This window comes from Ceratotherium simum, chromosome 32, assembly GCF_057802395.1.
Source record: "Ceratotherium simum simum isolate JZ-2026a chromosome 32, ASM5780239v1, whole genome shotgun sequence".
Classification (NCBI taxonomy): domain Eukaryota; kingdom Metazoa; phylum Chordata; class Mammalia; order Perissodactyla; family Rhinocerotidae; genus Ceratotherium; species Ceratotherium simum.
In genome coordinates, this window is record NC_141931.1 from 11,136,182 (window position 1) to 11,157,798 (window position 21,617).

Genomic DNA, 21,617 nt, shown 5'->3' on the forward strand with positions numbered 1-21,617 from the left:
ACATCAGGAAAAAAAAAGCATCGACATTATCTGGGTGTCTGGGGTAGGATGGGGTATCACTGTTGTGACAGAGAGAGAGAAAGCAGTATTTCACACTGGCTGCCTGGCAGATTGATTCTCTGAAATGGCTTTGGAAATTTAAGTCAGCTTTCCAGTTACTTAACCCCATAGCTCCACCTGCAGTATTGAAAGGTTTTATGTGAACTTTACAAAAAGGTGGCCTGTAACCCAAGTTTGGCAACATCCAGGCTGTAAAGGAAGAAGGAGAAACAGCAGACCCCAAGGCTTCTCCAAGACTCCTTTGCCCACCAACAAGAGACCCTGTAAAATAATGGTCGCTCTGGGAGGGCTCCGACCCTTAGAATCAATCAAATCTCTATTCACCTCATTGATGCTTTTCCTACCTGCATCCTGTCTGCAGAGTAATCCTACAGATATCAGTAAAGGGCATAGAACTCCTCAGGTACCATATTAACTAAACGATTTCTTCAAAGTCTGAGAAATCTATTCTAGAGTTCAAAAACCCAGGAATTTTGATAGCAAGAGATTTCAAAAGACATGTAACTTTATTTTTTAAAGCAAGTACAAACAAATCATGAGTCCACACAATCTTTTACCAGAACGTTCTTTCTCATGGGTGAATTGAGAGGCAAGTGGGTAAGCTTGCATAAGTCCTCCCTTCTTTCAGGAAACCTTACAGATGGACATCCAAGCTCATAAAGGAAAATTAGGGGTGATTACTTGTATCACAAAGACTGTTTCACTATACCAAAGAATTCCTTGAAAATATTCCTTTCAGTGGCTAATTCCCAGCCCTAAAGCCATTTTTCTTTTCTTAGTTTAAAGATTGATTCAGTTTACATAAACTACCTTTCAAGACATTCATTACATCAAGTGCAAGAAAACTGAGGCCGTCTTTTTGATTCACCCAATATCGCCAAATTAAAGTACTCAAGGATTCCTGTTGTACAGAGGAAATTCCTTCATAACTTCTTTCTTTCTTCCCCCATACCTCTGGTCTATTTAATTTTTCTACTATGTGTGTTAGCAGTTTAGCATAGCTCATTTTTCAAATGAAATCTTATATGAAACCATAATATTTATAGCAGAGAAAATTCCACAGAACTCTCGAGTTCTGAGAAACACAGTTAGAAAACCACATCTCCAGTTCACTCTCAAGTCTCTAGAAGTCATCACTCTGTACCTTCAGGTACTTGTCATATTTTCTGAACAGGTGGCACTACAATTTCTTTAAATACAGTAAATTAAACCCCTTGTATCAGTCAGGGTTCAGTTCAGAGAACTGAACTGACTCCAGCTAGTTCAAGCAAAAATGGATTCATTAAATGGCTTGCAGAATCACTGGGCTGAATTTTCACTGTGGAACTGGGATACCACAGAACCCATTTGACAAGGAGGAAGCTTCCTGCCACTCTGGCCAGCTATGACTGCAAACCCATGCTGCCTTGAGCCGGAAGCCACTGGTAGGTACTGTTTGAGAGCCAGGCCACAGCTGCGCCCTCAGAACTAGAAAAATGGATGCCTAACACCCCGACACTCTAAGCTCTCAAGCTACTGACTATGCCCTGAGAGCCTGGCAAATGATGTTAAAGAAAAGCCAAGAGACTCCACAAATGCTTTGGTTCCTCCCATCTGGAACCCAGCGCATTTGACTTTCCAGAATGAGTCTGCTCTCCAGCCTCTGAAGTAAATGAAGGCACCCTAGGAGGAGGCTGAGTGGACAATGTCAGTCAGCCGCCATATCCACCCACTCCATCCACTTGGTTTCCATGCTGGAGAAAATACTCTGACCTTTTCTTTGATAACACCCTAAAAAGCTCAGGAATGTGCCCCAAACCTACTGACCTGCTACGAAACTCTCCTCTGTAAATTTTTATATTACAATTTAATGGCTAGTAGCCCTTAAGAAAACAAATTTCATAAATGTTTCTCTTACTGTATAGAGCAATACTGCTTTTCATTCATCTGAAATTTATTTCTTTTTTCACTATTCAAGGAATAACTCTTCATGATCAAACAATCTAATGTGAGTCTTAGAGTCTTTGCCCCTAAATCTTCTTGGCTTTCTGCTTGGTGCAGGAAGGTTTTGTAACTGCAGGCCTTCCAAGACCAGTTCAACTGACCCCATTTCTTATCAACAGAGTGATTAGGAACTGTCTTTCAGAAAAACTGCAAAGGCATGTAGCCAGAGCATGAGTAAAAGAAAAAAGTCATGACCTGAAATGACCTCAGAACTAAAGATCCTCCTTCCCACGGAACCCAAGGACCAGGACAGGAACAGAACTTGAAAGGCAGACTTTTACCAGAAGGGAGGGGTCCCTCATTCAGGAAGATCCAGTGTTAAAATGCCTTCCCCACCCTGTCATAAATGCTTAAAATCTTACCATAAATGCTTGAAGCCCACCAATCAAAACCTGTCCCACCAGCGTTTCCACATGTCAGCCTGTTCTCCCTAACCTCTTAAATTTCACCCCAAATCCTGAATGGGGGAGACAGATCTGAGGGCACATGCCCCCTGTCTCCCTGCAGATCAACCTCACAGAGTAAAGCTGATTTCTCCCCCAAAGGTTGATGCCATAATTAATTGGCTTGTTTATATGCATTGGGTAGAGAACCCCAATTTTGTGCAGTAACAGTTTCTTCAATCCTTTGCCCTAACCTCCTACCCACTCTTGTGCATAGGGAAGATTCTAGCAAGCATGAACCTTCTTTTCCTTAAATCCCCCTCAGAGAATGACACCATCACTTTTACCACCTTGGAATAAAAGAACAGCCACATAGATACTTAATAATTCACATGCATTGGGACTTTCTCCCTCAATTAGTCTAAAATCCTCTTGAGCCATGTAAAATCATTCTTGTTTGTTGAGTCTGAGTGTTTAAGAGGCAATTTGTCACAGAAACAGCAACACCTCTGGCGGCTGGGCTGGCAAGGGAGGTCTCCTTTTTAAAGCTAACCATTCAGAATATGGTCAACAAAGGCATCTGGCTGCCTCAAGAAGGAAGTTGCTACCCCTGTTCTTGTTTTCACATGAGTTTTATTTTCAAATTCCTGAGGGCACACAGAAGGGTGGGAACATCTTGTGGCTACCCTTTCCCCAAGGCCGGCTGCAGAGCAGCCAGACACCAGCCCCTGCCCACGTTCGCATTCCAGACAGGCATTTACAAGACAGCGAGGATTAAAAGAAAACGACGACTCCGTCCTGAAGACCCAGACCTAATATCAGCGGGGCAACTTTTCATGAAAATTATTTCTCAAACCAAACTCTACTGCAAAGCAGTTTTTACTTTATTTTGTAGACTTCCTTTCTCCTAATCTTCTCCATTTTCACTGAAGAGAGAGGGAAGGAGAAATGGCATAAATTTCACCGAGAATTTCACGTGGGCTCCAGATGGGTGGTGCGGGCAGGGAGCCCACCACTCCGTGGAGGTAAAGATTCAGAGGTGGTAAATCATCGGAATGTGGTCATGTTATAAATCAAAGCCGCCGAGCAAATTCCTTTCTTTACCTTTCTGCTTTGTAAATCTCCAAGAATGGCTAGTTGGCCCTCGGCATCAACAATGACTGGTCTGCTTTACTGTCACTTGGTCCTGCCTGCAGTCCCAGAATGCCTCTCCCAAATGAGAAGCTCACATCTTGCATGCAGGACAGCATCTGAGGGAGAATATTATACAGGCACCAGCGATGCCTATCCTCTCTGTCCTAAACAATGGCTTCCTGCTCTCCCTTCTCTCCCCTACATGTCTTCTAAAAGCCTCTGCGAAATGCACGCGCCCAGCCTCCCTGAGCTCCTCCCATCCCCCAAATACACCGAAGTAATAGAAAAGAGGAATTAGTCAAGTGGAAAAATGATTAAGCAGGGAGGTTTATCTCCAGGCACAGCCTGCCTGAAGGGAGGAGAAGTTTCATCCCCTCCAGGGAGCAGGAGTGCATGGGGGATTCTGTGCAGTCCGCACCCGACCCTCAGGGCGCCCATGTCTCCCCCCAGCGCTGCGGGAACTGAGAAAGGTGTCGAGGGACACACTGCGCATGTGCAAAAGGGTAGCCTGGGAGCCGAGCTTTCCCAACCCGGCGTCATTCAGGGCTCTGCGGCTGGAGGCCACAAAGATGGTATGTGACATTCCTGGGGTGACACGCGGGGCAGCCACTGGAGTGAGGAGAGTGAGGCATTCTCCTCTGGTGTAAAATTTAAGGGGCCCCCCAAAACTCAGTAATCAAGATAAATAATATTTTAATGTGATAGTTTTAAAAATCAAAATAAATGCAAAAATCCATGAAGAACAAACTATGAAAATTTTACATAAACACAGGATCAATAAGGTTTCGAGAGAGATCCTAAAATCTGTGAATTAAGATAAAGGGACAATGTACAGATCCCAAAAGACAGCCAGAGCTTCCAAATGGCACCAACAGTGGGCTTGCAGGAGGTCACAGCTCAGTCAACGATCTGCAGCCTCTGAGGCCTGGAGTCACAGCTGCGCTTCTGCGCCACCAAATGCTGCTCCTGGCCCCGGCTCTCTGGGGAGCCTGCGCTTCCCCAGGAGCCTGTGTCTGCGTGTTAAATAAAGCCAGGCACACGGGGATTTTCCCGATCACAAGGCTGAGCAAGGCCTCTGGCAGCGAGATTGTGTTTAGATTCCCCTTGACTCACACTTTCCTGTTTATTTCCCATCCCGGCTCAACCGCACTACGCCGAGGCCAGGTGCGGCGGGGAGGACATTCCCAAATTGGCCACAAGGAGGCGGTCAAGGGCAGCGCTCAGTGCCAGCCTGATTTTCTGGAACCAGGGCTCCACGCGCTTGGGCAAACTTCTCACTCCTTTCCTCTCCTCTCACTGTGTTCCATTGTTTCCATCTAGAAGTTGTGAAAAATCACAGGCCAAAAAGCCCCTCATGGAGCTGGAAGAATAAACACCTCGGATGCATTTTTAATCTGTGAGTGACTTAGCGCTCGCCAGAACTTCACAGCAAAGTGTGCTCAGCGTATAACTGAGCGTTTTGCAGAAGCGCAGCCCCCACTGAGAAAGCACCAGGCACCCTCAGCAATTCCTAGGTCAAGGCTGCCACCGGATCCCGCAGCCTCTCTGCCTGAGGCTTGCTTCCTGAACTCCGCCAGTATCTCTGTGCGCTGCCAACCGCGCTTGGCTGCAGGGGAAATTCCTGCCTGCCAGACAAAGGGTCCATTATCCACGAGGCTCAATGGTCTCCAGGTATGCGGGAAGGCGCAGAGGCATTTATTCTTATCTTCATTTTATTTTGCAAAGCACAGGCTATCTTTACAGAGACCTGAACCTCAATCATTTCCTGCAAAGCACAAAGGAGAAATTCCACTGCTTGGCTGGCTCCTGCACTCCTGCCTCAAGCCAGGGTGGGGTTAGGAGAGCACAGGGCTCCCTAATCCAGACGGAAAGCCCCAGCCTGCTGTGGCTAGTGTGGAAGCTGTCATCTTGACACTGCTCTGGCCCAGGATGCTGGGTCGGTGTACACACCCCTCTGTGTCCCTGTGCCTTCATTTGCAAGAGGGGCTAATAGGAACTGGAGGCCTAGACTTCCCTCTTCTGCCATTTAATTAACTATGTGACCTTAAAAAAAAAAAAGGAAAAAAAAGCAGATTTTCTGTGGCTCTTTCTTTTATTTGTAAAATGAGGGACCCTGGATAATTAACCTAAGATGAAGTGTACAAAATTTAATATTAAAAATTAATATTGATCATGCAAATAATAATAGGGTTTTTTAAGACAGCTAGGACAATGTCAGGACCCCGTCTGCCCTCGTTGTCATCTGCAACTGAGGAAACAGAATCAGGATCCCTCCCCACATCTTTCTTCTCCAAGCAAGGCATTTGCTAGGTCTTACGTGGCAGAATTCAGCTGTCTTCTGCAGGGGCCAGACCATGAAGCTTTTTGTGGGTTGACCCTGTTCCTGTCCCCTCCTTCCCCTGACCTGAATTATCTGCAAACACAGGTACTGAGTTGGAAATTTGAGATGGGAGGTGAGGTGTATGAAGCACCAGCACAATTGGCAAAGAGGTCTAAATCCTCATGACCTGTACATTTTGTTAAAGGGCCAGGAAAAAAAAAGCAGAGCAAGATAGAAAGTGAATATCCAATATGAAAAAGCAAATGATAACGTGTAAGGCAGAAAGAATCCTCCTGCTTTTCTTAAAAGCTAACAAGGAAAAGCTATGCTAACAGGGGCCAAGCCCCTCCATCCTTTCGTGCAGTGGTGGGGCGAACAGCTCCATGTTTGTGGCTTTCATTAGCTGTTATGGGGGGGTTGGCCACATTGCCCCTCTTCTTCCAGCAGCCATTCATTTCCTCCCCAAGACTGCCAGACAGTGGCACGGGGCTGGTGCACACCCATGTCATAGGGCTCAAACCCCAGCTGTTCAGGCTTCTGGGATGGGGGAGGAGGTTCCCGAGAAACGAGGCTCATTCTGCAGTCTGTCCCTCGCTATTCCCTATCCCGGGAACAGAGGCAAGCACTACTAGCCTTTTGCTCGAGCGGCTCACCCCAGCCAGTTCTGAACATGCCAGCCCCAAAGGCAGCTTGGACCTGCTGCATCCTCAGCAGGCCAGTCCTCAATGCTTGATGTTAAATCAGTGAAGTCTCCGAGTACTTGCGTTAATTACAAATCAAGACCGAATTAACATTTGGATACAGCGGTATGTGTTCAGAACAACTATAAAAATACACACGTGCAATAATAAAGGGGCATCAGAAACCGCCTTCTGAAGCTTACCCAGAGATCGTTCTTTCGTCTGGTTGGTCGACCTCACCACCGGAAGGCTTGCTCGAGTCCGGCTGCCTCTGGAAAAGGGACTTGGAGCTTCTCCCTCAGACATGGCTTCCAAAGAATCAGCAGACGCCTCTGATAAATGCTCGATGGGGTCGCCCAAACTGGGAGGTTGGGGACTGTGAGACAGTTTGGGGCTTCTTGTCTGCAAAAGGCATTTGAAACAGAGTGGGAAAATAGACTGTTATTAATGATGCTAAAAATATTTTCAATGCCATCAAGGTCTGCCAATCTGGAAAAACAATATGGCAGGGGAGAAAGACCATCGGAAGGACTGGACATAGAGAACTCAAGACCCAATGGGTCAAACTATCAGTTGTGAAAGTTACTGAAAAAAACATTATTGTCCTGAGTATTCCATTAAGAATTTCATCACTGGACATCTACTGCACAAAGGCCATTTTGAACAAGGAGTTGACGACAAGCCACATTATAGGAAATAAGAACAGCAAATCAATTCCTTGCGCCAAATTCTAACAGCTGTTCCCACAGCAGATGGGACTGTGCACATCTACATATACCTAAACAGACAGTGCACTCACACCCGAGGACACTGAACACAACAGTTCTTTAAAGGCTTATATCAAGACTGTTTCCAAATTCAGTGAACTAAGCTTGTGAGGGAGATATCTATATCACACTTGAATTTTTCTTTTGAGGCAGAAATCTCATAGGTAAGATTATGTCTGGTTTGCTTATTACTTACCTTGCCAATCAGCAGAAATTATTGATAACAACTTATACACACACACACACACACAACACATGATTGAATTTGTCTCTTAGTTATCTATACAGTAATGGCAGGGGGTTGAATATGCAAATGCTCACATTCTATTAGTCAATACTATTCCGTGAACATAGACAACCAGTTGAGCACTGTGTGAGAGTCAGAAAAACAGACGTGGCCCAATGTCAAAGAGTTTCAGAACTAATTGGTGAAATTAGTGAAGGTCAACAAGAAATACAAGATGGTGTATAATTAAGTATGAGCTGTATGGTACACCCATTCATCCTTTCAACAGACATCTATTGAGCATCCGCTACGTTTTTGGAACTGTGCTAGGTACTGGGGACAGAATGATGCACAAAACAGACACGATCCTGCCCTCCTGGTGCTTACAGTCTAGTCAGGGGACAGACACTGAAGACAAATTAAGAGTGCAATGAGAGTGTGTAACCCAGACTGGTGAGGGGGTGTATATGGGTGGAGAGCTGGAAAAGCATGCAAACTGTGATCTCGAGGAAGAGGGAAGTTGGAAAGTAGGAGCAAGCCAGAGGGTAGGGCTGAAAAGAGAGAAAGGCATTCCAGGTGGAGGGACAGCATGTGCAAAGTCCCCGAGGCAGAAAGAAGTGGCAAGCACTGGAGACTTGGTGGGCTGGAGTCGGGCAGAGACCAGATCACACACAGCCTCGGAGTCAAGGTGAGAATTCTGAACTTGGCTCTAAGGTACCAGAACGCCACGGAGGTATTTTAGGCAGGGAAAGGAGGCAGGGGGCCAGGATCAGAAGCATTTTTTAGAAGATCGCTTGAGGTATTGTGTGGAGGTTGGAGATTATACATGTGGAAGGTCAGAGAAAGGGAGTCAGCGAAACTCGGGGGATTAGGCTTAATGAATGCATTATCTCAGCTTTCCCCCTCCCACTGCCCGCCCCCAACTTGCTTTACATGATTCCAAGCACCTTCCAAAAGGCACACTGAGCTGAATTAATCAGGCAGGTGAGTTTTCTCTTACTAAGATGCCAAAGGTGCTGACGGGCTGGTGGTGGGATCTAGGCAGTCCCCGGGAGCCACTTTTTTGGTTTGTTTGCATTCCTTAATTTCTTTTAAGTCTTCCTAAGGATGCCAATACATTTTGAAGCACACAGGCACTTAACCTTCAAAGCAGGAGCAGCTTCAGGGGCGTACAACCTATGCAGTCCCACTCTTAAAAGGGTTCCGTGCTCTGTTGTGGCTGCCTTGAAATTCTTAACGACTTTTGGAACAAGGTGCACGGAAAATTATATAGCGGGTCCTGCCTGGGCTTTGACTACAGAGCTCTTTTCAGAGATGATGCCCCAGAGGTGCCTGATACTCTAGGGGAACCCTCAGAGGGTGGAGTCGTCAGCTTCTTTCCTCTCTTTCTTGCTAAAAGGACAAAGACACCCCTCTTGGCAGGAGCGCTACTGCACTATCCAGACACTGCACCTCGCTCCACCTCTCAGGACCTTTCCATAGGGAGAAAGAGGAATCAGGTCGGCACACAGCCTCCTGCACCCCCTCAAGTGCCAGACGTGGCTTTGGGGAGGGGCCAACCTGGGTATTGCACGGAAACTCTCAGCTCAGATTACATGCCAATATCACAGCCAGAAAGGACACCCACTAACCCAGTTAAATTGTCTCTTTTGTAATTTTTCTGTGCAAGCCCCCAAAGTGGTTTATTCCTGGATTTATTTTTCATTAAGTCTGCTTCTGTTACAGAGATTGGGAATCTGGCTTTGGCACTCTTGAAGAGTATGATTTGACTAGAAAAATCAACCCTAAATCACTACCCAGCTCACCAAGATTTACATAAATTCCTATGGTCTTCAATGAAGTCGCTACCTGGTTACTATGCTCAGCAGAATATCAAGCTAAGATGTCCTCATCTTTGACTTAAAAAAAAAAAAGACACATTTAGTTTAGCAAAATAGCCAAGAAATAATATTCCTTGAAGCAACATGGCTACATTTACAACCTCTGCTGGTTTGGTTATCTTTGCAACCTACAGCAGACATAACACATTTCATGAGTTGTCATTTTCCATTGCAAAAGGCAATAATCCTTGAAGAAAATCAAAACCAAATTTCTATTTCTCGTTCAGCGTCACTGTGGTGGTAGTAGGTATAAAAATAAAGATGTAAGGGCTCAATTCTTTTCTTTTTAACTTCCTGTAACAGCTACTCAGTTCCAAATATAAACTCCTCTCATTTTTATGTCATTCACTTTCTCATTGCAAACCATCATCTCGTATTAGCAATCTCCTCACATGGTACCCTCCCCTCGGATGCCAGCTCGCTGCTGAGACATCATTTAGTGCAGAGAACAGGCAATGGCAATTGCTGATACTAGTGTCAGATACCCGTGATTTGATATACAAGAAAAAAAAAGTCAAAAGGCATTTGGAACAGAGACTCGGTACTCAGCAGTGCGAGGCTCCATGGATTAGAAGCTGTATAGGGTTCTTGAACTCATAACGCATTTAAGGTATATTTTGGAGCCAAGGATAATATACATGTAGCAGTTGGATAAGAGGAGCTAAGAGGTGTGTCACCGTGACAGTGCAGTGCAGAAAGGGTTTGGGGGAATAACTGCTGACATTATTAAAAGGTGGGTCAGGGGAGGAGGTGGGGGAGGGGTGAGGAAGTGCTACTGGATGCCCTGAGCTAGGTCACTCACTCATGTTCTCCAGTCTTCGTGCACTCAGGGGCAAACAGGAGGAGAAGGTGGGACAGCTGCTGACCTCGAAAGGAGTTTCTTCCCCCCGTGCACACTCTGAGGCATGGGAGCCTGATGTCTTTCTCTGCTGTCTCATCTGACATCGAAAAGCAGTTGGGTACCAAGTTGTCCCTGTCTACAGGCAACCTCGTGGCGGGATCATGCCTCCTGCAGTTCTCTCCAGTAATACTGAATACATGGAGAAGTTTCACTTTTATTATTTGACTTGACACTTAGCCATCTTTGAAAGCGTTCCTGCCCCTCAAACAATGTCCTGCTTCTCTGAGGAATTCCTCTCTGCGCACATGGATAAGCCCCTGAAGTCCAATGTCCCATATCCAGGGTGAGCATACACTGCAGCTTCCCTGGGACAGTCCTGCTTTGCACCTGCTGTCATGGTGTAATTATCAGTAGTAACCCCCTTTCACTCCCAAACGTATACTGGTTTGAGCAATGAAGTGTATGGTCACCCACTCCCAGCCCAGCCACTCCCACATCTTGGCTGGACCAATCATATTCTTTCCCCTGGAAATGCAGATCTGGGATGGAGGAGTCAGTGTCTATTGAGAACTTGAACTGTGAGGTCATATGAAGCTGTGGCTGAAATAAGACAGGGAACGTGAAACAGACAGAGAAGAGTACAGAGAAAGGACGAAGCAGATCTGCATAGGAAAATGGAGACGATAGACCCCCAGGACCCCAATGGGAGAGCTCAAAAGATAGAGAGGAGCTATGTGTGTCCCTGGTGTCCCAGTTCCTGATTCCAGTACACTGTCAGGCCCTTTCGATTAATTCCTTCCAATTAATTCCATTTTTGTTCTTAAACTAGTTTGAGATGACTTTGTGCCTTGTAAGCAAACCATCACTGACAAAGAACAACTCTAACAGCTTCTCTGTCCGGGCTGCTATGAGGCTCACACGTTTATAACATTAGCAATAACTGTGGAGAAAACTAAACTCTCCAGAGCAATAGTTCCCATTATTTTGTATTTTACGGATTAAATTTTCTTTAAAAAAATTATAGAAGAGGGTATACTATAGGATTACTAAGATTTTATTTTGCAAAGTTTGGGTCAGCCAAAAATGCCCTTTTCTATTGAAAATATCACTCTCTATAGTATCATTATTACTATGAGAAAGGAAAGATATTTTAATGCCAGAAAAAGGGAGGCAGGATACTCACACAATTTCAGATTTGGCCTAATAAAAAAGTCTTTATGTTGGGAGTTATTGTTCTCCTTTTGGCTCAGGTGAAGCCTGCTCTCCGTCATGCATCGTCTACAGCGTGGCGTCTCCGCCCAAAGTTGCAGAGTGGAGAGGTGCCCCTATCTGGGGAAGATGCAAGAGCAGGGGATGATGGAGATGCTCTCTGAGCCACCTGAGCAGGAATGAAGGGTTTATAAGGCTGGATTTCCCTCCATGCTTCATGGAGACCCATGACACCAACCAATCTCCCTCTGCTTCCGTCAGAACCTTCTAGAGGTTTCTCCAAATCATCAGGCGACCCCAAACCTAAAGTCCAAATGGGAAGTCCTTTGGGGTCATACAGGAAAGGGTGGTCTGCGTAATCAGGCCACCTGAACCCCACTCGTCCTTTCCAGTCTTCTTCAAAGAGGGCTTTCTATCACCAAGAGATGCTGGGGTAACAGGCTTCTTGAAGATCTCCCTTCTGCTTCATCTGCAACACGTGCAGACTGGCTCTCTAGGAAGATTCTCTTCCTAATGAAGAGGTGAGAGAAGAGAGAAAGGAACAGGCAAATCGAGGGCCTGCTGGACTGTGCTAGGTGATTGACATGTGGAAATTGCATTTAACCCTCACCGCACCTTCATCATACTGGTTCCCATTGAGAAAACAAATCATTTAAGCAACTTGCCCGAAATTCTAATGAGTGAGGGAACTGGGATCAGGTCTGCAGGATTCCAGGGCTGACACTCAGTTGTAAGGTCATTTAACCAGGAGTCTGGAGATGCTGGCCCTAATTCAGCTTCTATCAAAAACTGGGCAACGTATAACCTAACTAAGTCACAGTTTTCTCATCTGTAAGACCAGAGGTTGAACAACTATAGTTGGTAGTTCATCCTTTCAGGACTAAAGTTTTATAACTCTAAGATATACACAAAGAAGAAAACATCATGTCATCCAGAAAACTTTACTGAGATATCCTTCAAATTATTTACTCTATAGCACTTGCTCTATAGAAGTGTGTAGCTAGTTAGCATTAAGATCTAATTTTCTATATTTATGTCCTTAAGTGCATGCAACATAGTTGCACAGCATTAATTTTTAAAAGACTGCCGTACTTGCATTTTATCATCCTGAACAAATATTTGCTGAAATGTTCACCATGAGCATGATGCTGTGCTAGGGGATCAAATTTATTCTCATTCTGTGCAATGCTGTGGTATTTGGACACAAAAGCCAAAGAGAAAAGAAAGAGAGCTGGAGGCATTGATGATGTTTTTTTAATTCCCTTTTTTTTTTTCTTTGTGAGGAAGATCAGCCCTGAGCTAACATCCATGCCAATCCTCCTCTTTTTGCTGAGGAAGACTGGCCCTGAGCTAACATCTGTGCCAATCTTCCTCCACTTTATGGGGGACGCCGCCACAGCATGGCCTGACAAGTGGTGCGTAGGTGCGCGCCCGGGATCCGAACCCGGGGCTGCCAGCAGCGGAGCGTGCGCACTTAACCACTATGCCACTGGGCCGGCCCCTTTTCATTCCCATTTTTAAACCCTAAATTGAAATGCCGAGGTCCAGAAAATGAAAAGTGCAAATGTAGCTTTTCGTAATATGCTAACTGTCAGGAACAGTGGGGTGTCTGGTTAGCCAGAGTGTACACTTAGCTTCAAGTTACATTATATTTTGAAAAGAAAACTCAACATTCCCTGACTGAAGTCTTACTTCATCCTAATTAAAGCCCAATCTGCCACAGAGAATTCAGAAATATAATAAAGCTTCCCACATGCAAATGTATTTGGAATGACTCATTATCCAAATACTCATTAATTGACACGGTTCATTTAATCATGACATTCAGACATGTTAACCCCATTTCTTGCACTTGTGAAGCTGTCAACTCAAACCTAGTCAAAATTCTGACTTCAGCTGAAGAGAACTTTCTAGTTGTTAGGTACTCTTATGAAAGACTCAAGGAACAAGATATTAGAAGTTAAACAATGGACCATCCCCAAACTTTAGTTTTCTCTCGCATCCCTGCTCCACAATCCTCCAGCCTCAGGAGAATTAGCTAATTGTCACTATGAAAGGTTTAAGCTTCTAAATTTGCCTATAGAGTCCTTTCTAGAACCACAGTGCTCCTCCTTGTTTCCAAAGTCTAAGGCCTCATAAGGCATACCTGGCTTCCACCCCACCTCCCGTCCCTACATAAAGCCATCCCAGGTGGCCGCATCAGCTGAGACCCTCTCCCTTCAGGCCGGCCACCTGCCATTCTCGGGTGAGTCCTGTGACCCACAGCCAGGTGTGCCTCTGAAGCAGCGGGCCCTGGTCTCCGCATGGCTCTTTGGCTCCTTTCCACAACTTTTGTGGCTGACGGCCAGAGTAACAAAACCCAAGCTAGTATCTCCTCGGTGCCATTCTTAAGCTGAGGGCCAATCTGGAGAATAGACTGAGGACTTCCATGGTTCTAGAATATGGCAGATTGATGTGAGAACTGCAATACAAATGTAAGAGAGAACTGTACTTAGTTTTATAACAGTTATGAAACTTTTGGGTGGGCCTGATGCTAAAGACTTAGAGAAGATCAGCTTTTGTTTTTAATAGAAAATTTGGGTGCAAGCTCTAAAAAGTCCTACTGGTAATACAAACACACACTAACTGAGTGTTCAGTGTACATCTGGGTGCTTCCTATAAGCAGTCTGTGGACACGTGCCGGCTTTACTAGTAACCAGAACTTTCTGGGCCTTACACTGAGAAGGACATATACGCACCATCCCCTATTTTAATGCCAACTTCCAACTGTGCATATCCGAGATTCTCATGAGGAGAGACTTACATTTAGCTCTGAAAATTAGTATTTCCCTTCCTCAGCTTGGAAAAAGGGAAAGCATTTTCTTTGGGATTTGTTTTAATAAATTATCCTTGATAAACTCAGTTTATACCCTATTTCTTCAAGGGTACGATTTCAACCCCTTCCTCCCTCTTTCCACCAAAAGAGTACCCAGACATTGTTCATGATTTTCACCTGTGAAAACAGAAAGATGTTTGGTCTGGAGTAAAATCAGACAATTCAGCAGTTGAGCAAAGTACGACCACGTCTTTTGTTTCCACATTTTCCTTCACTGTGTGTATTACTTCATTATCAGATCAGAAAGATGACAAGGTGGTGATGCCAAGTAGTCACTGCCCACTGCCTGCCCGTCTAGAGGCGACCACAGGCATCCATGCAGCGAGGCAGGCACTGTACTGTGCCAAGAGAGCCAAGCGGGACCCCTCTGCCAACCCACTCTTGCCATGCAAAGCCCCCTCCTACAGATGCCAAGGAACAAACGACAAGGACACCTCTTTGCAAAAAAGGACGCTTCCACATTATTTAAAGAAGCACCACGCTACATAGATACTCTCTTTCAAGTTATTTGTGTGGCAGATTAATCTTTTGAGGTATCATTAATTTATCTTGTCCTCATAGTTGTCAGCAACAAACCAAAAAATTATGGAACATCTACTCCTATCCCCAACTTCGTGGGAAAACTGCCAAGCCTTTGTGTTCTAAGGTCTTCCCAGGGGAAGGGCTGTTAACAGTGTCTTGATGCTACAGAGGCCACCCTGAAGACCTTCTCCCTAGATTGGACTTAGGAGGTAAAGGCATGTGGAAAATGAACCTGGAGCTGGCCCCCGGAATGGGAGTGGAGGGAGGTTGCTAATTGGGCAGAAAGAAGGGGTGAATGATTTCCCATGGCTGTTTTGTTGGTGATGGGGTGATGGTGACAGTGTTCTTCAAATCATGGAGACCTGGATTCCATTTACAAGGAGTGACCCCAACTGGGAGGAAGGATGTGCGACATGCTTACAGTGGCTGAAACTGGGTGCCCAACCTTAAGAGGCTTGGCAGAGAGCCCAATGGGCCTACCTGCAAACAGACTGCCTGGGAGGCCAGTGGCTGAGTCCAGGAGACTCAGAGGCCCTACTCAGTTCTGTTGGACTAGACACACTCCCTAGGATTTCTTTATGACCCCAAGTAATGAGAATAAATTTTTCAATAGTTGCTGAAGACAAGCCAGATTAATTAGATTTGCAAAACTTAAGTGATAACTTCCTGTGCTAGTGTCAGGGAGAAAAATCTATACATATTACATCTTGAATGGAATAAATAAATCTAGAAACAACTTAGAAGGCTGATTAACAAATTATAATGTAGTCATACTATGGAATACTATGCAGTCATAATTAAGATGTTTTAAAGGATTTTTTTCTTAATAACTTAAGAAATGGTAGCAACACCCAAATATTAGCATTAGTTTTCTTTATATGGCATAGTTATAAGTAACATAATTTTTTCTTTATTTCTCCAAAATGAGAATATATTGCTTTGGCGAATCAGAGAAACTGAATTAACAAGATATTTTTTAAGAGTGGATTGGGGGCGGGCCGGCCCTGTGGCTTAGCGGTTAAGTGCACGCGCTCCGCTACTGGTGGCCCAGGTTCAGATCCTGGGCACACACCGACGCACCACTTCTCCGGCCATGCTGAGGCTGCGTCCCACATACAGCAACTAGAAGGATGTGCAACTATGACGTACAACTATCTACTGGGGCTTTGGGGAAAAAAAGGAGGAGGATTGGCAATAGATGTTAGCTCAGAGCCAGTCTTCCTCAGCAAAAAGAGGAGGATTAGCACGGATGTTAGCTCAGGGCTGATCTTCCTCACAAAAAACAAAAACAAAAAAAGAGTGGATCAGGGGAAAGGAAGACTTTCTCACAAAATATTTAGAAGAATCCAGAAAGATTCTTGTTTATGGCGACCTGAAGATACTCATGCCCATTCCTGTCTTCTCGTGTGTATTCTTCATGATTAGATTCCAGGTAAAAAGACTCGTCCTTACAGAAGGCCCCAGAAATGAGGACACAAATTCATGGAAAAACACAGGAACAGAGACACATTTCCATTTTCACGCCGTGCAAAATTCTGCAGGAATCCAGAATCGCGGGGACTTCCAATTCCAAAAAAGATACAGTTAAGAAAGAAGAGCCCAAAGCCATCAAATTAATTTTGGACATGCAGATAACGCACTTCACCTTTTAAAGAGACGGACTCTCACGTCTGTGGTTCTGACACCATTACAGTAACTTAGTCTTAAGGCTGTTAAAATTTGACTACAGGTAAATTTGAAATTTTAGCAATTTTCTACGATCTCTTGAGTATTTTCTACTTTTCAACCCCTTCATAGTGTGTAGATGATACAATTCTCCTTATTTTTTCCTTGAAGAGCTGTGGCTGTGGCTGGAGGAGCATCTGAAGCCGGTTGCCCTGAAGACGGCGTGGGCCCCTCACCTGGTCAGCATACAAGGCAGCCTGTCCCACTTCCACCGTTTACATGTCAACCCGCCACCTGTCTCCCTGGTGTCCTACCTGTACCATGACACAGACTCCCTTCTGAAATAACACCTTGAACTGGCTGCTCTCTGACTTCCCTCCAAAGCCAGGATGAGATAAAGGCTATTTAAGAAGATAAGGCCTAGCTTGCCATCATCTCTCTTTAGGATTCTTCCATCAACTTAGAAAGTGACACCATCAGCAAATTCCAAATCTGGATCTCATTAACTTAGTCCCCCACCCCTTCCAGGCACATGTCCCTGCAATTATTATTTAGTGTTGTTTTTCCTCTTGAAGGAACTGACACAAATAAAAGGTCAGATGAAGAATACTGCTGTTTTCTTGTTGACCCTGTCTATTATGTCAATCGATTGATGTCCCTTTTAGGAAAGCATGAGCAAATAATGTTTCCTTTAGAATTTAAACAAGGAAAATAATTTTGCCTCATGAAGAAGTAAGAAGTATTACTTTGTCCTATAATGAGAAGTACAGCTATGTGTCACTTAACAACAGGAATATGTTCTGAGAAATGCATCCTTAGGTGACTTTGTTGTTGTGTGAATATCATAGAGTGTACTTACACAAACCTAGATGGTATAGCCTACTATACACCTAGGCTACATGGTGCTAATCTTATGGGATCACCATCGTGTATGCGGTCTGTCGTTGACTGAAACGTCGTTATGTGGTACATGACTGTATATAAAATATCATGTATATCAGAAAGGTTGAAGCTAAATTTAATGTTCAAGTCAATCATAGTTAGCTATATTCAAAGATTTGTCTCCTCTTCCTAGGAGGTTTTGCCTCTTGATTTTTAGTTTATCCACCTTCAGGTAGATGTCTCTATTGCGAGCTGCCTTGACTCAATCAGTCTCTTTATTTATGAAACAAGAAGGTGTGCATTATAAACAAACAGTTTCGCAGGCTTGGCCTCCCACAGGCCTCACTGGGAGAGGCTGGAGCCAGGCAGCAGATGCCTTTGCAATTCAGAGAGCCAGGAATGCACTTAAAAGGCTTCAGAATAAAAGGTGTCCATGTGAGGACTGCTGTTATTATAGTGATGAAAGGAAAGGGACCTGCTTGCAGGCTTTGAAATTTCAAGGAAAATACAACCAGCACAACACGGTGTGCTAAATACGCACCTCAGAAGGCCTCCAAACAAAAGCCATGATTACACTCATCCCTGCAGCCCCGACTCCACTTCTTTCTGGAGAGGATGTGGGGCCCCAGGCCCCAGAGCTTAGCTGCATTGTTGTGAAACCGAAGAGGCTTCCCCTGGTAGCAGAGGCCCCCCTCAGCTCGTCACGGGAGATCTGAGGATGTCCTCCCACCCCACAGTGAGAGGGCCACACGGAGCTGGTCAGAGGGGACACTGTGGGGCCCGAAGTTACCAGACCTTCAGTGCTAGTGGCCAGACCCTCTCCAGACATCAGGGGAGCAGAGTTCGCTGTTACTTTCAAACTCACATTTCTAAAAACAAGCCCCTCCAGCCCTCCTCCCAATTTCACTGGAGTGATTTTCAAATGAAAAAATACCTTGTGAAAATCCTGACTAGCTTTTCAGGCCTAAGGTTCTTTTCTCCTCTAGTCCTTCTAGAGGAAGGATACCAGGGTTTGGGGAGATGGAAGAAAGACAAGATTTAAAATGACAGGACTTTACTCTTTTTATCACGCTGTTCCTACAGAATGCAGACTCCAGTCTGGCCACGCGCTGGCAGTGCAACCCCATAGGAAAGCTCTTTGAACCTTAGTTCTCACTCTTAAAAAAGAATCAGAGGGCCTGCCCAGTGGCGTAGTGGTTAAGTTCTTGCACTCCGCTTTGGTGGCCCATGGTTCGCAGGTTCGGATCCCGGGCACAGACCTACATACCAGTTATCAAAACACGCTGCAGTGGAGTCCCACATATAAAATAGAGGAAGATGGGCACAGATGTTAGCCCAGGGCCAATGTTCCTCAGCCAAAAAGAGGAGGATTGGCAACAGATGTTAGCTCAGGGCTAATCTTCCTCACCAAAAAAAAAAAAGAGAGAGAGAGAATCAGAGTATCTACTTGATAAAGCTGTGGTGAGGAGAAAAAGTGCAAAGGAATTTGTCAACTATAAATGATGCTAATCGTTTAGCTATCCTTCTGTAGAACCATTCTCTTCAGGGTGGTTCTAGGTGGCTCAACTCCCTACCGCACTCAGGAAGTCCCATGGTTCATGGGGTCCTATTGAGACGAGAGGATAGCAACCAACCCCTCACTGTGTCCATCCTGCCTGAAGTTGGTAAATGGTCACTCCAACTTCACAATAGAGAATCTGACATCCGCAGAGGCTCTGAGAGCTACTCCTCTCCCAGAGGGGAGAAAGAACACCTCCAATTTCCAACCTTAACTTTCAGACCCATTCCTTCTCCAAAAAACACCACTGTCACTGTAACTTGTGTATAAATGCTTTAAAAAAAAAACCTTGAAAAAATTCTCAAATATCCCATTATTTGCTGAGAGGTTAAAAAATAAAAAAAAAAGTCAGCGCTGAGAATTTATTTGCTTCAGACACAAGAAAAAAAGCATAGTGAGGACCCCAAACTCTGTACTTTTTATAACGGAAAATTCCACATCATGATGTCAAACTTCTGTTCCAAAAATAGAAAGGAAGAGCTAACGGCAGCATATAAGTGGAAGGGAAGAGCTCACCGTGGCATTCTTTCCTCCTTCTGCCTTTCTTTTAGTGCACAGTGTGTGTGCAAGGCAATCGTAAAGACGCCTCCATTTGGCATGAATTATAGGAATGTGAAAACGATGAGGAACTCATGGAAAAAATGAAAGATAACCAGCCCAATAGAATTGAGATGGTGAAGGGTATGACGATGATTCTCTATAGTATGTCAACCCAACTTTTCCTTCTATTTGTTTGGGAAGAGCTTTCTAATTCGAACTTGTTATTCTAAAAAAAGATCAAAGAGACTGATTATTAAGAAAGGAAAGGCCAAGAGGTCAGTGTGGTCACTGAAGACCAACTGAACGGGAAGGAGGTCACCTTTGTACAAAAGCCAGGCTGCTGGACGCTTCCGAAGCACGGTGTGGTTCAGGCCTCACGGTAAAGACCACACGATTCTGCCCTGTGCATGCTCAGGAGACAATAAAGAGACAGTCCATGTTTGCGGGACAAAAGGATGGGGGAGGCTATGTGCCAAACGGTCAGTTGGCACAGGTGTCGGAAGCCAAGCCAAAGGATTGGAAACTCTCCCCGCTCCCTTCCAGTTTCAACATTCTCAACTGACCTCTTATGAACTAGAGGACATTGGGAATTATGGGGAAATAAGTAGGTTGTTGAAAACTGACTCTGAGGCCAGGCTGCCTAGAGTCCAATCCCAACTCTGTTACTTGCAAGCTCTGTGGTCTTGGGCAACTTACTTAACTTCTCTGTGCCTCAGTTTCCTCACTTGTAAAATGAGACCACAGTATGCCTACCCCATGAGGTTGAGAAGTTACCCCATCAGAGAAATTAATACTTGTAAAGCCTTAGAACAGTGCCTGGCACATACTAAGTTCTATATAAATGTGTTCATTCCCATCAAATTTTTTTTTTTTTTTTTTGGTGAGAAAGATTGGCCCAGAGCTAACATCTGTGCCAATCTTCCTCTATTTTGTATGTACGATGCCACTACAGCATGGCTTGATGAGTGGTGTGTAGGTCCACACCCGGGATCCAAACCCACAAACCCCGGGCTGCTGAAGTGGAGCGCGGGAACTTAATGACTATGCCACCAGGCCGGCCCCCCCACATCATTTTTATTATTAAAATGTATGTTAGTAAAATGATCTGGACCTGATATTGTTTGTATTGGAGCTGAGCAAAGGAAGAGTCACAGAGCTCTGGGACCGTTCGAATGATGTAGGTTTCTATTTTACTTCCACAACTGTTCTGCCCTGAGTAAGCTGGGGAGCATGGAATCTCCTCTTAGACAGCCCCACTTCTCAGACAACTGCAGAGACCTCTGACTCACTGTTGCATTCTGCTGATTCCACAATGCAATTTGTGGAAAGTAAAGGAAATATTTCAAAGCAAGCATGCGATTAGTGCTCATTTTAATATTAACTCTCACAATTTAAAAACAATGCACATGATTCAGAATGCTGCAAGCATTTGGCTTTGACAGGTTTAAATCAGGGCTTGGGGTAGACAGGGAAACGTCCAGCCCCTCTGGTTTAGTGGCTGACACTGATTAGAATTCCACACGCAGCTGAGAAAAAGGCACGAGGTAAGGTGCAACCCAATGCAGAGAAAGAAAAGGTAGAGTACTAACTCGCTGAGATGATTCAATTTTCATCAAGTACCTTTGAATGTCAAGTTCTGCCTGAAGAGAGATCAGCATGCACTGCAAAGCCTGTGTAACAGGAGAAAAAGAGAGAAAAAAATAGAAAAGATAAAGGGTGAAAACATGAAGAGAAAAAGAGTAGGTTGACCCAATGGACCATCTATTCGTTCATGATGAAAATGTGGCACAGGTAACCCCCCTCCCCGCAGAGAAGGAAAGAATGCTGGCAGTTCCAGCCCTATGTTTTAGAGAGAAATGTTGAAAGCAAGCCTGGACCAGCAATGAGTTTTCCCCAAAATATCCTGCCACAGAAGGATCTAGATTCACCTTGTCATCTGAGAATATGTCACATTGGCCTGTTGTCCTGAGGTTGTCCCAAGGCTGCAGGGCAGTTTCCAGAGCCAGAATGAAATGCCTTTCTTAGTCAGAATGCAGTTTGGTGGCGAGCCCCAGCCTGCCATCTTGGTTGGCACTGGCCACTGGGCTGCTCT

General features: G+C 44.8%; 1 protein-coding gene across 14 annotated transcripts in view; it reads right to left on the reverse strand.

Moving 5' to 3' along the window:
• Positions 1 to 21,617, reverse strand: part of KIAA1217 (KIAA1217 ortholog) — a 293,162-nt gene that overhangs the window by 133,258 nt on the left and 138,287 nt on the right. For all 14 annotated transcript variants that reach the window (XM_087420742.1, XM_087420738.1, XM_087420739.1 and 11 more), the window contains one exon: positions 6,764 to 6,962. In XM_087420742.1, the coding sequence (XP_087276868.1) occupies positions 6,764 to 6,962 (199 nt within the window). The remainder of the gene's footprint in view (positions 1 to 6,763; positions 6,963 to 21,617) is intronic.